General features: G+C 43.6%; 1 protein-coding gene across 21 annotated transcripts in view; it reads right to left on the bottom strand.

The window, feature by feature from the left end:
- Positions 1 to 21,119, bottom strand: part of FGGY (FGGY carbohydrate kinase domain containing) — a 410,509-nt gene that overhangs the window by 161,932 nt on the left and 227,458 nt on the right. For all 21 annotated transcript variants that reach the window (XM_027572804.1, XM_027572889.1, XM_027572878.1 and 18 more), the window contains one exon: positions 17,361 to 17,464. In XM_027572804.1, the coding sequence (XP_027428605.1) occupies positions 17,361 to 17,464 (104 nt within the window). The remainder of the gene's footprint in view (positions 1 to 17,360; positions 17,465 to 21,119) is intronic.

Below are 21,119 nucleotides of genomic sequence, written 5' to 3'. Positions count from 1 at the left end.
CTAAGAGCCAAGGGCAAAACATTGAATTTTTACATAAAAACACAGCTGATAGTGTTAGCCAAAAAAGCTCCTGTCAGCCGAGTCTGTCCAAGGAACGCCTGAGACCCTACTACTGTCTAGCCAGATCTCTGCTCACTAAGCACTAGCTGATCCTGGAAGACTGGGTGACTCACTTAGGAAAGCTATATTGCATCCACTCTGCAACGTTGGTGTTTTTTACTGCCAAAAATGTCACTGATTGCATTTTCTAAACATCCTTCAAATATATCCACTTCTCCCCATCTCCCCCACTATAATCCAAGGCAAGCTGCCATGATATCACCTCTCACCCGGACCCCTCATCTCCCTCTATATGGTCCCCTAGCATCCACTCTGGTCTCTCTCCAACCTGTTCTCCAAAATTGCAATTATTTGGATCCTTTGTAAATTCAAATATGTTACCCACTGTCATTAAAACCTTTGTTTCTTGTAAGATAAAAGACCAAAATCCTTCATAAGGCTTATAGATCCAACCTGCCCTGCCCTTTTGCTTCTTCAGCCTTAACAGGTACCACTCCATTCTCCTATGTCATCTTGAACCTGCCAACTTTCCTCCCATTATCCTGCTGCAATTTCTAGACCACTTTCTTCTCAACCACCACCATGGAGATACCTCCTTCCTCCCCTATCAGACTCTGCTTAGTGACTTCACTGCCTTACAGAAGCCAACCACCCAAACTGTATCAGTCACTTGGCTCTGTGCTCTTATGGTTGTTCCTTTGCTTTACAGCACCTATATATCATATATACAGAAGAGTGTATAAAACGTATGTGTACATTTTAAAGACGGATAGTAAGTACTCATGTGGGGTGCCTGGGTGGCTCAGTTGGTTAAGCGTCTGCCTTTGGCTCAGGTCATGATCCCAGGGAGCCTGCTTCTCCCTCTCCTCCCTGCTCGTGCTCGGTCATCTCGCTTGTGCTCTCTGTCGCTATCTTTGTCTCTCAAATAAATAAAATTAAAAAAAAAAGGGGAAAAAAAAGTACTCATGCATCTTTCACCAGTAAATGCCAGTTCCCCAAAACCCCACTAGAAGGCTTCTTTCTACCTCCACAACCAGCATCCCCAGCCATGTAATTAACTAGTGTCCTGATATTTGTAGTAATCATTTCCTGACTTGTCTTCCTAAGTTTGGCACCTATATATGCATTCCTAAAATATACTGTTCCTCTTGCCTCTTTTTGAATTTTATATGAATAGTTCTGTATTTCTTGCATATCCTGTTTCTTTCACTTAAAATTGTTGTTCATATAGCTTTAGTTCCTTCATTTTAAATAGGCACACCACTGTAGGAATATAATACAATTTAATTATCCATTCTGTGACTTGTAGAAGTCTGCACTGATTCACATTTGGGGCCAGTATGAGATATTACGCAATGAATACTCTTGTACTTGTCCCTGGGTGCACATGGGTACACAGGTGCAATACCTTTTCCAGGTTTTTACCTAGGAATGGAATTGGTGGAGTGAGGGGTACATGCATATTCAAAGGACATCACTTTGCTGTTTTCCAAAGTGATTGCACCAATTCATACTCCCGCCAGCAGGGTATGACTGTAAAGCATTTATCAAGGTCCATAATTACATGTTTTTGTGACTGTTTGCTTAATATCCCTCCCTTCCACTAGACTGTTAGGTCTAAGTCTACTTGTGCTATTTTCACTCCAGCACCTGGCACAGAGTAGATGCTCAAAAACAACTGTCTGAATAAAAGAAGGTGCTCTGGATAAGAAAGTTTCATATTTTCAATGTGAGCATAGATCTGACTTCAAAACCCATGTCTTCTCTACCACATTATATTTTCCTGATCTCAAAAGAGTGATGATCATTTGTATCCTACTTTCCAATGTAATCGTAGTAATCAAATGAGATTACAGATGCCAATCTACAAAACACAGAGAACACTCCAGCAGTAGTTGCACTACTATGCACCTGGACCCAAAGATCCACAGATGGGGTATATGAAAGCTGGCTGTCAGTGGCAAATGCCTTATGAATGTATGTGGATTAAGATTACTTTGTAGAGGAAGACTGGGGTCTCAGATATCACTGCAGGGAAAACCAGGGAGACCAATTAATGCTTTCAAGTCCAAGCTGTACCTGTGTCCCAAATTATTCACCAGCACAAACAAAAGGAGCTTGCTCCAAGCCCTGATCAGAACAAACATTTTAAAATGCTTTCACCCAGGTGGCATCATCTTTCATCTGTGCCAGGGATCCAGGAAGGGCTGGGCAGAGAACTGGATTAGACACTCTGCTTCAGCTTGGCACTGTGGACTCAAAAGTAAACTGACTTCCTATTTACACTGAAAGATCTTAGGCCTTTGTGGTTTCCTGTTGCATACTGGTGTGTCTGTGCTTTGGTTTCTGTTTGTCTTCGCAGAGCTGCAAATGGGGTCTCTGTTTCACTTCATTCTGCTTTTCATGAGAAAATAAGAATTCTACAATCTCTAATTGTTGGCAGATTCCACCAGGTACTCTAGCCAAGTCCTGACTTCCCATGCCGCCTGCACTTCAGCTCACTGAGAGAAAACTTATTTGAAAGGAAAGGGACCCAAGGAACCTCCTAGTGTGTCCCCAAATGACAGGGACTGACTGTCCAACTTGATTTCCTTCATTTTGCAGTCATTTTACATTCATCGACTTCACGCTTACCTTCATCAAGGGTAAATTTGGAGTCCTCCTATGTACAGGAGGCTCTGTGAAGCCCGGCACAAACACTGATGGAAAGATACTGGAACTGCTCCTTGGGAAAAGAGGAACGTGGTTTTTCTGCAAGTCCTCCCTTAGAAGCACTGCAGCACACGTTAAAGGTACAGATTCATAGACACTCCTTCCCAGGCAGACTTACCCAGTCAGACCCTGTGGGAGTGGGACCTGGGGAAATGCAATTTTAGGGAGTTCCTCAGGTCCACTGTATGCACCCTGAGAACATAATGGCTTGAAGATCAGAGAATTTCCAGTCACAATGGAGACTAGTGACAGAATCAGGAGCCCTTCCTGCAATGAACCAGATTTCCCCCAGGTGCCAGATCTTTCAATTTGAGTAAATAGAGATGAATCCACTAAGGATGCAGAGGAGAAGGCTCAGCGTTTCCTCAGAGAGTATCTGAGTCTTGGCCCTATCACTTGCTAGCTGTGGGATGCTGGACAAATCACTGTTTCTTGGAGCCTCGTTTTAAAAAAGAAAACAGCACCTGCTCTGAAGGCCTCACTTAGTTATTCCGAGTAGCAAATTCCACCAGGCATTTATCAACTCCAAAGCACCAAGAAAGAGTTAAGTCATTTTATCATCACAAAAACTTCAAATAAACAAGAAAATAAAGCCAACCCCTAAGGTTTCTCTCAAGCAGTCAGAACTACCCCACCTTCTAACTATCCTAAGCTCTGAAGAACATTTTCTTTCCTTTTACTGTAAAGGACAGTTTGTGGACAGGTGATGTAATTTGAATAAGGTCCACAGATTAAATAACAGAATCGTATCTGTGTTTATTTCCTGATAGGATAATTGTATTATGGCTATATAAGAGAATATTTTTGTTTTTATAAAATACATACTGAAGTATTTAGGAGTAAATGGGCATTATATCTGCAACCTACTCTCAAATGATTCAGAAAAAATATTTCTACATATAAAATATGGGTACAATGCTTATGCAAAATATTAGAAGAATCTAGGTGAAGCGTATACAGAATTCTTTGTTCTATTTTTGCAATTTTTCTGTAAGTCTGAGATCATTTTTTTAAAGATTTTATGTATTTGAGAAAGAAAGCACGTGAGTGCAGGAGCAGGAGTAGGGGGAAAGGGAAAAGCAGGGGCAGAGGGAAAGGGAAAAGCAGGGGCAGAGGGAAAAGCAGACCCCACTGAGCAGGAAGCCCCAGGAGTTCAATCCCAGGACCCTGAGATCATCACCTGTGCAGAAGGTAGACACTTAACCTACTGAGCCACCCAGGTGCCCCTGAAATCATTTTTGAATAAAAAGATTAAAAATAAAGAAGCGGGGCCAGTTTCTTCTAAACATTGTAACTGTGTAGCATGTGACTCTTTCCGGGTCTCAGGTTCCCCAGATTTTTCTGAAAGCAGAGCTCAAAGCTGGACCCAGTCCTGGGTAGGATAGCAGGATACATTCCTGATATCATGTTAACATTTTCAAGGAATGGATATAAAAGTCAGGAGCCCATCCAGGCCTCACTTCCCACATGTCCTAGCCCTCAAATCTCTTCAACCTCAATTCCATCATCTCTTAGATGGAGAAATGGTACTCTTGTGGGCCATTTTAGGTTACTACCTTCTAATGACACTTTTTATTTAATCTGAATATATTAGTATTACCTTTTATTAAGATCTAAAACATGGCTACTATATCTTTCTCTCTCTTAAATTAATCTTACATATCACAATAGTGAGGATTAGAATTGCTATATACAGACTGGCACAGGACCCCGCGCATGGTCCACATGTAATAAATTCTAGCTAGGGGGGCACCTGGGTGACTCAATTGGTTAAGCGTGTGCCTTTGGCTCAGGCCATGATCCTGGGACCCTGGGATCGAGCCCCGTGTCTGGCTCCCTCCTCAGCAGGGAGTCTGCTTCTCTCTCTCCCTCTGCAACTCCCCCTGCTCATGTTCTCTCTCAAATAAATAAAATCTTATAAAAAAATTCTATTATTAAGTATAAACCTATTCCTTGCTCATTTTTGAAATACTGTCCCCAACAAATTCTTCTTCTTTGCACACCAGACAGGAACCTGAGTAGCCTTTTCCTTTGTGAATATTTCTTTCTCTTTTTTAGATCCAAGATTTTACATCCTTAAATTTGGGGTTTGGTGTTTCGTATCTATTTCATGGGGGATACAAATTATTTGCTGGTAGTGTATCTCTGGGGTTGAGCCCAATTATAAACTATGTGTCGAGCACCTAGTGAGCCCTAGAGACAGAGCATGAAGTAGGCTTTCCCCCAACTGCTCACGGCGCTCCGGCTTATGGGGAAGACATGGGTCATGACAAGCGCTGGGCTGGAGCTGTGCAGGAGGAGCTAGGAAGGTCCGCAGGGGCAAGGTTAACTAACCGTGGTAGAGGAAGAAGAGAGCCTTGCAGAGATGCCTAAGCTGGATCTCTGGGGAAGACACACACCAAGGATGGCACAGTGACCGAGGACACGGGCTTGAGGTCCCTGTGCTTCGGTACAACCTCAGCTCCACCCCTTGCCCTGTGAACTTTCCAAGCCTCAGTTTACTCTTCTGAACACTGGAGATCATAACTCAATGAGAACCACCCCAGACTTAACTGGGAGCATTAAATACAGAAAATGCTCAATAAATGTGAATGGTAACAATGGTGATGATTCTGGTGATGACGGTATCCACCATGCAGAAGGGAGATGTAGCCACTCCAGGCAGATAAAACACATGCTCAAAGGCTGGGCAAAGGAGAGCACATGGACTTCTTTCCAGAAGAGCGAACAGAATTTTGTACTGCATCTAAAGCAGTTCACATACCAAGTTCTTCCCTGATTCATTTGATGGTAAAATCCGATGTGAACTGATCAAACTATTTAGAATCCATTTAACCTACTTGGTGTGAATATTCGTAAGTTTTACTGTAGAAATACTGATGTGTTTTATTAGGACAGGACCCCAGACCTGTCCAGCAGTGTCATGTAACATACTGTCATACATCCACTATTAACTTTTACAAGTGTGGATATTGTCTATTCTCAAACATCTTGGGCCCCATGGAATTCAGATAAGGATGTGTGAATGTACTTGCCAGACTATAGATGAAAAGTGAGGGACAGTGAGTGATAAAGCTAGAGGTGGGTAGGACCCAGATCACATGAAATCTGCCATGCCCTGCTTGGATTCTGGGACTCAGGAGACACACCGAGAGATTTTAATCAAGACTGTGAAGCCATCAGACTTAATACTGAGAAGCATCTTCACTGTGGTCTATCAGGGTAGGCAGGTCCATGTAAATTAGTGTCTTGCACATCACAGAAAAACAAATATACATATTAATAAAACAGGCCAATTTCTCTCAGGTTCTGTCTTCTTTTTCATAGGCCATTTCCCTAATTCCAGAGAACCTTAGCCATATATTCCAAGGCCATAGTAAATCTCTCAGGTAGGAGTTATATGGAAACCTAAGGAAGTTTCAGTAAATTTTAACATGCAGGCAGATGATAGGTGCCCAAGTCAGGGAGGCTCCATGACTGGTCTAAGCCAAGCAGCACCTTCCAGCTAAATGTACCCTTGACCTACAGAATCAAGACCCAGTCTCTTCCTGGCTCCACACAAGGCCGCAACCAATGGTTGAAAAGCCCATACATAAATTTGGCAACTGGATGTAGTGGATACTTTTCAATCAGTTTTATGTTTTTGCTTTTGGCCTGTTTCAAGCCATAATTTACTGAAAAACTCAGTTCTCAAGTGGGTGGAATTTTGTTACTGGATTGACCAAGGCTCTGTGTCAAGTGGGGAGAGTCTGTTGATCAAATAAAGAACTAAAGCCTTCCTGAAGACTAGGTAGTTCACATGCTGGTTCTTCCTTTCACACATAGCCTATAAATCCATAAAAAAAAGTTAAGTCAAACTGGTATGGCATGATCTGGTCTTCAATGAACTTTTATGTATATCCGGTATACTGTATTTGGCTACCTAGTATGTTTCTGCCTGTCTTTCTATCCAACCATCAATCCAACATGTACTGGTTCCAAACCACATGTCAGGTACTGTGCTAAGAGCAAGGAAATGGAAACCTACTGTTTTGAGATCTCTTTCTGTTCCCTCCCTAAGTAATAAAGGCTACATGCTGGTATCATTTCATAGTGTCACCGAAAAGATGCACACTTACAATGTTCTCTTTCTCAAACATCACTAAACTCAGTTCTCTAGGGGCTTTAAAAATACATGGCAGGGGTGAATTTTATGTGAATGATCTTTCATTAAAACAGTTTTTTTAAATACATGACAGCATTGCAGTAACTTTCACCTCCTCTGGATTTAAGACTCCTTTTTTTTTTTTAATTGAATGTATCCTTAATCTTTAACAACATGGTCAAATGTCCATTTAGTTTTCCTTTTGAACATTTTTTCCTATTGGCAGTAGGGAACCACTGACTATTCATTAGGAAGAGACTTTCAGTCTCAATCCTATATATAGTCTTGACTGTTCAATAAATTTCTCATGGGTTTTCCTGGGATCTTCGGTTTCTTAGATGTTCTTGTTCCTCGCGCTCTAACAGTGTTTAAGTGGAAGAAGAGAAATGACCCCTAACTTACAATGGCTCTGGGGGACAAAATATATGAAAATTTAATTAACATATGAAAAAAAGAGGCTCTTGGAGCATAGAAGGGGAGTTGGAGAGGGGAATGAGAAAAATAAGAGAAAATCAACACGGCCAAACTACTAAAACTTCTGAACTAAATACACATAAAACTAAGTGAACAGGAGCGTGTGGAGGTCCGTGGCGCAGTACCCAGTCCTTGGAGAGGGCTCTGGGAAGGCTGTCTTCAGCATCTTTTTCACGTGCAATGAGCCTCCGTTAAAGCACAGACACTCCTGTAACTGCTAGGTCGCCCTCAGCAGCCACACTACCAGAGTTACCCACACAGCAGATGAGTGGTAAATGGGAAAAGGGGGGAAAAAAAAAATCAATGTGGTTTTCATTTCATGCTCTTCCAAACGAATATAAAAACATCTTCATGAGTTGGGAGGTTGGCTGCCTGTTTTCAAATTGCCTATTTAAGTACTTGACCACAGAGCAGCAGGGAAACAGGGAAGACTCATAAATACTCTCCTCCCCTGGGACGATGGTGACAAATGATGCTGTTTATTTTTATTGTTATCGTTAGACTGGTGGCCTCTTGAAAGGCAGTGATTTGAAAGCCCGGGAAGAAGGGAAAACAAGAGTACTGTGGTCTAGCTTTGATCCAAGCCTAACTTTGCACTTCTCATCAGGCTTTGGAAAAGATCTACCTTGTAATCACTCCACCCCCTCATTCCCGCAAAACACGCATGCGCACGGCTGGCTCACCCTGCCGCCTCTATCTCATCATTGCTCTGGGAGTTGAGAATATCAGCTCTGGAATCAAACAGTGGCGCTGCAAACCGATCTCGAGGGCTTACTAGCTATGTAACCTTTGTCTTTCTGACCCTCTGTGTGCATCTGTAAAGTGGGAGGATAATTCTGATAACTACATCAGGTTATTAGGGAGGTTTGATCAGATATTTACATTTCTTACCCCACAATAAGCATGCAGTACATTATTAGTTGTGACTCTTACTGCTGCTAGTTTTATTGTTTTCCTCTGCTTCTTTGACCATTGTTCCCGGCAGGTTGCTGTCTTTGTGGAAAGCGAGGCTCAGGCCAGTTGACAAAAACCACCAGAAGCTTTTGTTTCAGACCTTCGGAGAGGCCTTGGGTCACCTGACCTTGCATTGTTCCTGGTCTTCCAGAAACATAGGACCAGACAGCCCTGCCAGGCTTTTATAGGAGTGGAATGGCTGGGTCACATAGTAGGTGTGACTTTGTAAGAAACTGCTAAGCTCTTTTCCAAAACAGTTGTGCCGCTTCACGTCCCCACCAGCAGCGTGGAGGAGTTCCCATCCCCACATCCTCACCAAGACTGCAGCCAATCGAAAAGCGTGCAGTGGACCTCAAGGTGGTTGCAATTTGCATTCCCCTTCCAAGTAATGATGGGGAGCATCCTTTGCTCCTCTAACACTGGCCTGCGTGAAACAGTGCCCCAGGCCCGGGCCAGTCTGCTTTGGGGGAACTTCCTCCTTCCTGCTGTGAGGAAGCTGCAGAGCTGCACCAAGGCCATCACCCAAAGAGCAAGACTCTAAGAACACGGCACAGGTCTGACGGGGCATTGCTGTGGTTAGAGTCCAGAGCCTCAGGCTCCTCAACTCTCTTTCCCCAAGAGAACAGACATCAGGCTATAGAAGGACTCTGAGACAAAATGTGTCCTGATGAGCTGCTGGCGGCGGGGCGGGGGGAGGAGTAGGGAGGGTCAGTTCTCCTCCTAAGGGTACAGGCTGGTGGGGAGGGTGGGCAGAGCACAGGACTGGAAAGCGCTGGAAGGCTGTCATGGTAGAGGAAAGGAGAGAAAGCAAGTATGGATGGTTCATGTATCCCAGGACTCACTAGGTAACACTGTTCAATGAAAAATCTTACTTCCCAGAGAGGCCAAATGAATACCCGGCTATCTCTGGTAAAGTGGGGTGGGCAACAGACTGCCAGCAACTCACATGTGAGGGGCTTCTTCCACTCAAGCCCCATTCAGCAGAGACAGATGATGAAAGGTGGATCAGGAAGAAGTAAGAAGACCCTCTGGAAAATCCAAGCACTTGCACACTTCTGGGACAAATGGGTGGGAAGCAATCCAACCATGCAGTCACTAAGCATCTACTACGCCCTAGCTCCTAACTGGACAGGATGGGCCAACAGGGGCCACAGGAGACATGGACCCACTGAGCAAGTCTGCTTCATCTGAGATACAAGTCGGTACCAGTAAAACACAAATAACACTAACTATTGGTCTGTGCCTGGGGCCAAAAGAAGAGAATAATAAACCACATCAGAGTAGCTGAAGAATTAAGTTGGGCTAGAAGGAAATAAGTGAAAACTAACATTTATTGTATGTTTTTTAAAATGATGATGAAGTAATTTCTATACATATATTTAGAACAGTGCCTGAATTATAGTAAGCACTATATAAGTGATTGCAGATACTACTGTTTTTAATTTTTTCTGGTCTTCCTTTCTGTTTTTTCAACAAGCTTTGTCGAGGTGTAATTAGCATGCACTAAGCTGCATATATTGAGAGTCTGATTTGATAAGTCTTGACACAGCATACACCAGTGAAGACATTACCATAATCAAGGTAAACATCTCCATCAACCCCAAAGTTTCCTTGTGCCATCTGTGTTCTGCCTATCTTCCTGGCTTTCACCGTACCTGCTCTCCTGCTCTCACGGCTGATCTGCTCTCTGTCACTATATGTTAGTCTGCATTACTTAGAATTTTAAATAAATGGAATCACATAGTCTGTACTTTTTTGGGGTTTGGTTTCTATCAGCCTACTTACGTTGAGATCAATGCATGCTGTATTTTATATGAATAGTTCATTCCCTTTTATTGCTTAGTAGTAAACCATTATAATGGACATCCCAATAGCATAGTCTTCTAGTCACCATAGACAGACATTTGGGCTGTTTCCAATGGGGGGGCTATTATAAATAAAGCGGTTGTGAGCATCTCTGTACAAGTTTACGAGCAGACATAGGCTTTCGTGAGCAGGATGGCTGAATCACATGGTAGGTGTACATTAACTCTGGAAGAAACTGCTAACGTCTTTTCCAAGGTGGTTGTGCCATTTCACGCCCCCACCAGCAGCATGTAAATTCCAGTCCCCACATCCTCGCCCTGAGACTGGCCATTCCAATAAGCGTGTACGTCACTGTGGTTTGGGTTTGCATGTTCCTAATGATGAATGATGGTGAGAATCTTCTCAGGTGCTTGTCTTTCAAATCTTTTCTTTGGTGAGAAGTCTGCACCAACATTTGCTCATATTTGCATTGAGCCTGTTCTCCTTCTCCTCTGGACCTTTGCAAGAAGCTATTGAACTGAAAGGGAAGAGCGAGGCCTCTGAGGTCAGTCCCCTAGAGGGCTTGAACAGGGCATGACCCACTCAACTACTGTTTGCCTCACTCTTCTCACTTGGGAAATGAAGACAGTAATGGTGGCTATCTCCCAGAATTGTTGCTTACATGACATAAAGGATTCAGCACAGTGCTGGGTACACTGTAGGTGCCGGATAGATGGGAGCAGCTAATACTACTGTCTGTCTCCTCATATTGACTGAGGCTGGTCCAGAGCTGTTCAATGTCCTCCTCGTCCGGAACAGTGTAGAACTTCCCTAGCCTCAAATGCCAGGAGAAGCACTACCCTGAGCTTCCTGAGTATATGACCTGTTTCTTACTGCTCACAGAACCACATCAACCCTCCCCTTGACAAACTGATGCCTAGCATATAGTCTATTTTCAATAAATGTGGTTGTGAGGCCCTGGGCCAGCCTCCATATGGAGAGTCTCCGGGGAATGGTGGTGACTTAAGAGGGAGCAGGGCACTTTATGCACAGAACCCTAATTCTTTCATTGGCAGGTGTAACAGTGATCCTATTTGTACCATGAAGACCCCCTTCCTTGTCCACCTTTCTCAATGACCTCAGCCAATACCACTTGCTAAAGAGACTGAGATAGAGAAACTGGTCCTACCTGACTACTCTCTTCTTAGCGGTGATACCTGCTAACAGAAGGTTAAGACATGTGGCTTAAAGGTGTTCAAGCTACTGCTAACAGAAGGTGTTCAAGACATGTGGCTATTCTCCCCACCTATGGTGGCCTCCTGATGGGCCTGCACATAACCACATCCCATCCAGAACTCGGAGGAAGTCACCTGCACGGTGTTGTAGACACAGAAGAGAAAAACAAAGTGAAGAGAGAGGACAGGGCATGTGGCCTGAAACTGGGCTGGCAGGAAGTGTCCCAGTGCAATCAGGGAAATAGCACATCCTATAGGAAAACGTCCTTGTCTACTCAAGACTTTGGGCAGGCCCTTCTCCCTATTCCCACCACACTCTGGTCGTGCACTGACCATAGCAATTCCCATCTGTGCTGCAGTTGTCCCCTTCTTGTCTCCTTTTTTTTGTTTTTTTAAGATTTTACTTATTTATTTGACAGAGAGAGACACAGCGAGAGAGGGAACACAAGCAGGGGGAGCGGAAGAGGGAGAAGCAGGCTTCCCCGAGGAGCAGGGAGCCCGATGCGGGGCTGGATCCCAGGACCCCGGAGATCATGACCTGAGTGGAAGGCAGACGCCTAACGACTGAGCCACCCAGGCGCCCCTTCTTGTCTCTTTCTCAATGAAGGCAGGCATTCCACGTTCATCATATTGATCTTAATACCCTTAGCACTTAGCCAGGCAGGTACAAGAAAATGTTTCCATCATGAGTGAATGATTTAATGAATGATTTAAAAATAAACTTTTAATTTTAGAATAGTTTTAGATTACAGAAGACTTATGAAAATAGTACAGAGCCCCCATATACCCCACATCCAGATTCCCCTACCATTAATATCCCACATGAGGCAGAAATATCACAATTACAGAGCAATATTGATATATCATTACTAAATGCCTTACTTTATTCAAATTTGCTGAGTTTTCACCTAATGTCCTTTTTCTGTTCCAGGACCCCACCCACGACCCTACATTACATTTAGTTGTCCTATCTGTTTAGGTGATGATTCTTTAGACTTTGCTTTTTGATGACTTTCCCAGTTTCGAGGAGTACGGGTCAGGTATTTCACAGAAATTCTCTCAGTTTGGATTTGCTGATTTTTTTCTTAGGATCAGACTATGGTTATGGGTTTTGAGGAGGATGATGAAGTGCCATTCTCATTAAATCATATCAACAGTACATATTATCAACATGGCTTATCATCGTTGATGTTGACCTTCGCCACCTGGCGGAGGTAACGTTTGTCAGACTTCTCTGTAAAATTATACTTTTCCCCCCTTTTTCATACTGTCCACTTAGAATGAAAGTCACTAAGTGCAGCTCACCCTTAAGGAGTGGGAAATTATGTTCCACCTCATTGATGGGGAAGTATTTATATAAATTACTTGGAATTCTTCTGCAGGAGAGATTTGTCTTATTCATTTAGTCATTTATGGACTCATGATATTTGTGTGATACTTTAGGTTATTATCCAGTACCACTTTATTTTGCCACCCACATTGTTCCAGTCTTGGTCACTGGGAGCACCCTCAGTTGGCTCCTGATATATATATATATATATATATATATATATATATATATATATTTTTTTTTTTTTTTTTTGAGCATTTCCTCACTTTTCTGGCACTATAAGATGCCCCAGGCTTATCTCCTCCATTTCCTGCTCCAGTCCTAGAATCAACCATTTCTCTAAGGAATCCTGGCTCTTTTTATTGGAGAAATATATTAGAAACCAAGATCTGGGTATTGGTATGCTTGGAACAACTAGCTGCTGGGGTATTCTGTTTTCTAGATCCTCTCAACTGTCAGAGCTAGGAAATATATGTATGTTTACTAACAGGAAGTGTCCCAATGGGATCAGCGAAATAGCACATCCTATAGGAAAACGTCCTTGTCTACTCAAGACTTTGGGTGGGCCCTTCTCCCTATTCCCACCACACTCTGGTCGTGCATTGTATATCTACACACGTCTATAGATACTTGTATGTGTATCTATGTGTAAACTAGATGAAGCTAAACATGAGTTCACTCTGATGCCTCTAATTCAAACCCATTACCAAACGGATCATTCTGGCCTTCATGAATCATTTTTTAATAACAGCACTGTATTTGGTCTTTTATGCTGGGAATAGTGACAAGCCGTTTACAAAGATCACCCCATTTAATCCTCAGAACATCTTTATGGGTAAATACTATTGCTCACATTGAACAGATGAGAACACTGAGGGAGTAGAAGATGGAGTATCTGATCTAAATGTAGTACGTGGAGGGGCCAGCACAAGAGCCTACGTCCTTGGGATCGACAGAACCACCATCCCCACATTCATTTAAGTCCTTGCAAAAAACCTCAGTTCTGAGTGATTTAAGATGCAGATGTAATTCCCAGCCCTCAACAACTAGTGTTCTGTTCACATCTTACCTCTTCAATACTTCTTCCACTTTCCAGGGTCCTCTCCTCATCTGACATGCTAACTGCAACACAGGTTGCCAAGTAACCGCTTGACTTGACGACGCCAGGAAAGGGGTGGTAGAGCAATGGCAAGGATCATCTCCATCTGACCCCGTGACTTTTCAACCTCTGGCTAACCCCCGCTGTGTATTATCTTGGGTTTGGGGGACTTGGTAGTAATTAACTCTGAACAAGCAGCTCTGCTTTCATGGAGTTAAAAAAAGGAACAAGTATTCATTTTTCCTTGTTAATTAAATCACCTAAAGGAAGATAAATGTACAGCCCACACTTGTATCTTCCAAAATATCAAAGGCCTGATTAGTAGGGCTTATGTTCAACCTCAAGCTTTTTTCCAGATTCCTGGAAGTAACAGGGACCGGGAGTAAGGAACTTCTAAGTATTTATGAATAATTGCTTACTTGGACATTCATTCATTCATTCATTCATTATCTAGAAAGAGGCAACCGGGATCAAGCATAAAATATTCTTGGGAATTCTGACTCAATCAATGTACTGAATCAGAAACATCAGCAGTGCACAGACAGGAAGAAACAGAATCCTTTAGACCAGGTTGAATACCACTTTTTGAAAAGCTCAGAGCCCCTTCTGGTCCCTGTGTTCTGTTTGGTGAATTTTTCCTGACAGTTGGTGGTTTTATTTGCCAGAACCACAACAAAGGGGGTCCTTGAGTTTCCCCGGGAGTGTTTCCTTAGACCCGCACCTCCCCTAGACCTCACAAAGGTGTTATTGTTGCTAGCTCACTGGGCGCCCGGCACCTGAGCAAGATCAAAGGCACTTTCTGATGCCAGCATGACCACAGTCTCGCCCTCACCACATAACATTAAAGCTGATGATTAATCCCGTTGGCCCAGAAGGTCCCTTCCCACTCCCAAGTACAAAGCGGGATGGGGGTGGGGACTTTATTTCCAGCACAACACGACCATAATAAACTGGCATTTTATGGCCCTCATTCATTGCAACCAACTGCAGCTGCCCATCAAACTCGTTAAAGCCCCAACAGTTGCTTCATGTGAGCCTTATATGACACTAGGAAAGTGTACTAAGAATCTCCACCATATCTGAGTGTCTGCTCTGTACTAGATATATACGTGCACGATTCACAGTAACCAGCAACACCATGAGACTGGCAGAGCCACCCCCGATGGGATGGAGGAGGGACGTGAGATTCGGAAAAGTAGCTCACCTCTCAGGTCACAAGCCCAAAAAGTGCATGAACAGGTGTTGAACCCACATCTGGATAGCTCTGAAGCCCAGGCTGTCTCCACTTCTTTGAGGGACATGACCATCGTGCACAACACAGCAAGGCACTGAGAGGGATGCGTTTGGGAATGAGACAGAGCTGGGTCTGAGTGCTGAGCTCCAGCTTAACAGCTTGTGACCCAGGGAACATTGCTGGACTTTTCTACTCCTTAGCTGCCTGATTGGCAAAATGGATCCTGTAGGAAAAGGGAGTACCATCTCCATTAAGAGACAAGGAGAATGAGAAGTGGGGACACGACAAAGTCCCTCACATTCATTTGGATTTGCTTCTGCTCAGAAATCTGAATTGAGTATAGTAAAAGTGCCTGAAATTCAGATTTCACAGGAGAAACCAGATTAGAAGTGTCCCTGTGAAAATGGGGGTGATTTAAATAGGTTTCAGTCAGGGTTCAGTTAAGACAAGCTAACCAGTGTAGACTCGTGTCTAGGGAGATGAGTGCGGGCTGCCCAGCAGGGCAGCCCCTGTGTGAGGAGGCCTGAGGCCTCTGCAGACCTTTGCCTTCAGGGATAGCTGGGCCCTACAACAGGCCTGCTGTTAACTTCAGTTAAAGAAGTTCCACTTAAGACCTTGTCCACAGAAACAAGTAAAAGGAAAACGGGGGGGGAGGGGATGCCTGGGTGCCTCAGTCGGTTAAGCATCTGCCTTCGGCTCGGGTCATGATACCAGGTACCTGGGATGGAGTCCCGCATGGGGCTCCCTGCTCAGCGGGGAGCCTGCTTCTCCCTGTGCCTCTGCCTCTCCCTTTGCTCGTGCTCGCTCTTGCTCTCTCTCTCACACACACATACAAATAAATAAAATCTTAAAAAAAAAAAGAAAACTTTTTGTTTGTTTGTTTTTGGTGGGGGGAAGGGGAGGATCAAGGGAATCTATGACCTTGGAATCTAACATAAATGTCCCCTCAGGAAGGTGTCCCTAACCCAAAACCCTTCCCAGGCAGAGTTAGTCCCGGTCTCCTTTCTGCCCGACAGCACCAGCACAACTCATCAAGAGCTAACCACTATGGTGTGCTTACTTTATGTGAAGCACACTGCAGCCTCATTTCATGCTCAGAATACTAGGAGCCGTGTACTAGAACTCTCCACATTTTGTAGATAAGGAATCTGAGGCCCGGAGGGGATAAATACCTCACCAGGGGGCCCATACTTAGTAAGCAGAGTTAGTAAAATTGGAAACCAATGGGGCTGGCACTACCATCTCCGTGAAATGGGAAGCTGTGCACAGTGTTCGGCACATGGTAGATGCTCAGGATCACAGGTTCAATCTGAATGGATATCCTGGGGCCTTGTACTATTAATGCCAGCTATAATTGTGCCTCATCAATGGCAGGACTTCTGTCACCCTTATGTCCCCAAGGTTCAGCACAGCTCCAGACACAAGAAGAGGGGATAAGTAAGTAAGTAAATGTATCACTATTTACTCAACCAAAATATTTAATGGTAAAAAAGGCTCACTGGTCCCTACTGTTACTTCAACACAGTTTGACACGGCACATGATTCCCTCCATGGCTGCAGAGATTCTGCCCCTGGACTGTGTCCACGCTAATCCTTGCCCACCTTCCCCCTCCTTCTCTCCCTCTCTCCCTCTATTTTACTCATCTGGGAAAAATCCAAGGAGTCGTCCATCTAAGTTTAACAGAGTAATGACTTTTAAATAAAAATATGGTAGAAATGGGTACTTATCAAAATGGAATGCTTTCAGACTCATGCATTTAAAGGAGATATAAATTTTAGGGCAGGCACTAAATTTTAACTGCAATCTTGGGAGAACGCCTTTCCACTAATTCATGGAGAAAAATTAACAGTGAAAATTGCTTATCAGTGTTCTTTTGAAGTCATGATATGCAGCCTGATTCTATAGATCATCAGGGCGCTCCCAGGGAGATGGATTTATATTGATTTGGAGAGAGCTCAGTGGCCAAGGAAAATAGACACCCCTTTGCAGAGAAGACTCAGCAACCCATTAGGGACAGATCCGCCTGGGAGCAAGGCGTTGCCACCCTTGGATCCAATTTCACCCCTCACGCCTGGGCTCTCTGACCAGGGTGATGTCAAAGACAGACTCAGACCTTTGCACACTTTTTAAGAATCTGGCCCCTGGAAAAAGAAAGATCCGGCAAATCAAAGCACAGCTTTTGGGAGACGGGCTGGGCTTCTGGCTAGACAACAGGCGGGCAGCAGGAAGAAAGGAACTGACAGGCAAAGGGGCCAGCAAGTCACATCTCCTCTTAGGCTGCCCCTCCCCCCACCAAGGGGTGGTGGCCCTGCCCCCTGCCCGGCAGACTCACCCCCATGTGACAAGAAGAGGTTCCACAGATGACAGCCAGCCGTGACGTCACTGGCTGTCCCTCACAGGCGAGGCCGTACCCTCTCACATCTGCTCCAATCACTCCTGTGAGAAAGCAGAACAAAACAAAACCCTCTTTAAAAAATGCTAAAATGGAGAATGAGAAAAGAAAGCTAAGAACAAGCATAGGACACTCCTTTATACAGCCAAACACTGAGAGAGCATTCCTGTGCAGGCCCGTCTCAGATGGAAAGCAAGAGAACATACCTGCCTGCCATGGGGAAACTAGGTAACTCGTGCTGTCCTTGCTTAATCTGGTCAGTGTACAGCATCTAACCATTGTAGGAATCACAGTAACCGTAGTCAGAGTAATAAAAGCATCGGCCATCCATGATTCTACACTCAGAAAATACCAGGCACTGTGAATATTTATGTGCATGACCTCCCTTTCTATTAACCCTGTCAAGTCCCTACTGTTAGTGCCACACCCCTCGGTGTAGAAACCGAGGCACACAGAGGTTGAGTGACCCGATCAAGGTCACACTGCTAGTGAAGGTCAGAGATGAATGGGATTTGGCTTAACACATCCCATTTCAATCTCAAAGAAGGCAACTGAGCTGTGTGATGACTAAATCTTTTTGGCATCTCTAGGTCCCCATTCTTACTACTACTTATCACAGAACTCTTGGTGTAAAGGACAGGGTGACTGACAGTGAGTTTCTGTTCAAAGAATGCGCGATAATGGAGACTTTCCCGTAAATGGTATAAGCTCGGGCTTCTTCTGCACAGACTGTATTTGTTGATACTTGCTGGATAAATGAAGTTATAAATGTGATGACAGAGCTAAAAGGACTATTTAGATCCTAGAATGGTCCATCGTTTATTCAAATGTCCAACAAGCATTTTCTATGCACAAAACCATACAGCAGGCGTCATGAAGTGGGAGCGGCAAACATGCCAACATTCCTCACTACAACACAGGCCGGGGGGCAGCATGTGGGGGCAGGGCGGAGATGGGGCTCCCGCGGACCTCCCCATCTCCACGCAGCACCAGCCTCGCCCCCACTCCCCGCTCTCTTTCCCACTTCAAGACCTCTGCACTTGTTCTTGCCTCTATCTGAAATGCCATTCCCCAACCTCTTTGCCAGGTTACCCCCTATTTATTCCTCACTCCAATGTTACTTCCTCAGGCGGCTTCCCTGGTCCTCCAGGAAAGATGGGAGTCTCCCTGTTCAGTATTCAAACACACCCTTGAACTTCCCTAGCACACAAGATAGTGTTTTGTCTTTTTTTTAATTTAAATACAAGTAGCCAACATATAGCACATTAGTCTCAGATGTAGTGTTCAGTAATTCATCAGTTGCATATAACACCCAGTGCTCTTCACATCATGTGCCCTCCTTAATGCCCATCACCCAGGTACCCTACTCCCCCTCCACCTCCCCTCCAGCAACCCTCAGTTTGTTTCCTATAGTTAAGAGTCTCTCATGGTTTTTCTCCCTCTCTGATGACTTCCCATTCAGTTTTCCCTCCCTTCTCTTATGATCCTTTGTGCTGTTTCTTATATTGCACATGAGTGAAACCATATGATAATTTGATTTACTTATTTTGCTCAGCATAATACCCTCCAGTTCCATGTAAATGGTTATGTAAATGGTTAAGATTTCATCCTTTCTGATGGCTAAGTAATATTCCATTGTGTGTGTGTGTATACCACATCTTTTTTATCCAGTCATCTGTCAATGGACATCTGGGCTCTTTCCATAGTTTGGCTATTGTAGACCTTGCTGCTATGTACATTGGGGTGCAGGTGCCCCTTCAGATCACTACATTTGTATCTTTGGGGTAAATACCTAATAGTGCAATTGCCTGGTCGTAGGGTAGCTCTATTTTCAACTTCTTGAGGAAGTTGTCCATACTGTTTTCCAGAGTGGCTATACCAGCTTGCATTCCCAACAGCAGTGTAAGAGGGTTCCCCTTTTTCCACATCCTCGCCAACATCTGTTGTTTCCTGTCTTGTTCATTTTAGCCATTCTGACTGGTGTGAGGTGGTACCTCACTGTGGTTTTGATCTGTATTTCCCTGATGCTGAGTGGTGTTGAGCATTTTTTCATGTGTCTGTTGGCCACCTGGATGTCTCCTATGGAGAAATGTCTGTTCATGTCTTCTGCCCATTTCTTGATGGATTACTTGTTTTTTGGGTGTTGAGTTTGATTAAGTTCTTTATAGATCATGGATACTAGCCCTTTATCTGATGTGTCATTTGCAAATATCTTCTCCCATTCTATAGGTTGCCTTTTAGTTTTTTTGGCTGTTTCCTTTCTGTGCAGGTTTTTATCTTGATCAAGTCCCAGTAGTTCATTTTTGCTTTTGTTTCCCTTGCCTTTGGAGACTTGTCTATCAAGAAGTTGCTGTGGCCAAGGTCGGAGAGGTTGCTGCCTGTGTTCTCCTCTAGGATTTTGATGGATTCCTGTCTCACATTTAGGTCTTTCATCCATTTTGAGTTTATCTTTGCGTACGGTGTAAGAAAATGGTCAAATTTCATTCATCTAGATGTGGTTGTCCAATTTTATTGGATGCACCATTTACTGAAGAGACTGTCCTTTTTCCATTGGATGTTCTTCCCTGCTTTGTCGAAGACTGGTTGACCACAGAGTTGAGGGTCCATTTCTGGGTTCTCTATTTTGGTTCCACTGATCTATGTGTCTGTTTTTGTGCCAATATCATACTGTCTTGATGATTATAGCTTTGTAATAGAGCTTGAAGTCTTGCATTGTGATGCCACCAGCTTTGATTTTCTTTTTCAACATTCCTCTGGCTATTCACGGTATTTTCTGATTCCATACAAATTTTAAGATTATTTGTTCCAGCTCTGTGAAAAGTGTCGATGATATTTTGATAGGGTAAGGATTGCATTGAATGTGTACATTGCTCTGGGTAGCACAGACATTTTAATAATATTTATTCTTCCAATCCACAAGCATGGAATGTTTTTCCATTTCTTTGTGTCTTCCATGATTTCTTTCATAAGTGTTCTGTAGTTTTTAAAATACAGATCCTTTGCCTCTTTGGTTAGATTTATTCCTAGGTATCTTAACGGTTTTTGATACAATTGTAAATGGGATTGATTCCTTAATTTCTCTTTCTTCTGTCTCATTGTTAGTGTATAGAAATGCTACTAATTTCTGTGCATTGATTTTATATACTGTCACATTACTGAATTCTTGTATGAGTTCTAGCAATTTGGGGGTGGAGTCTTTTGGGTTTTCCACACAGAGTATCATGTCATCTGCAAAGAGTAAGAGTTTGACTTCTTCTTTGCCAATTTGAATACCTTTATTTCTTTTTGTTGTCTGATCGCTCAGGCTAAGACTTCTAGTACTATGCTGAACAGCAGTGGTGAGAGTGGGCATCCCTGTTGTGTTCCTGACCTTAGGGGAAAGCTCTCAGTTTTTTTCCATTGAGAATGATACTCGCTGTGGGCTTTTCATAGATGGATTTTATGATATTGAGGTATGTACCCTCTATCCCTATACTCTGAAGAGTTTTGATCAAGAAAGGATGCTGTACTTTGTCAAATGCTTTTTTTACATCAGTTGAGAGGATCATATGGTTCTTGTCCTTTCTTTTATTAATGTGATGTATCACGTTAATTGATCTGCGAATGTTGAACCACCCTTGAAGTCCAGGAATAAGTCCCACTTGGTCGTGGTGAAGAATCCTTTTAATGCATTGTTGGATCCTACTGGCTAGTATCTTG

This window comes from Zalophus californianus, chromosome 4 (genome assembly GCF_009762305.2).
Source record: "Zalophus californianus isolate mZalCal1 chromosome 4, mZalCal1.pri.v2, whole genome shotgun sequence".
Lineage (NCBI taxonomy): Eukaryota > Metazoa > Chordata > Mammalia > Carnivora > Otariidae > Zalophus > Zalophus californianus.
Note: the sequence above shows the minus strand (reverse complement) of the source record. Positions and strands in the feature narration are given on the sequence as shown.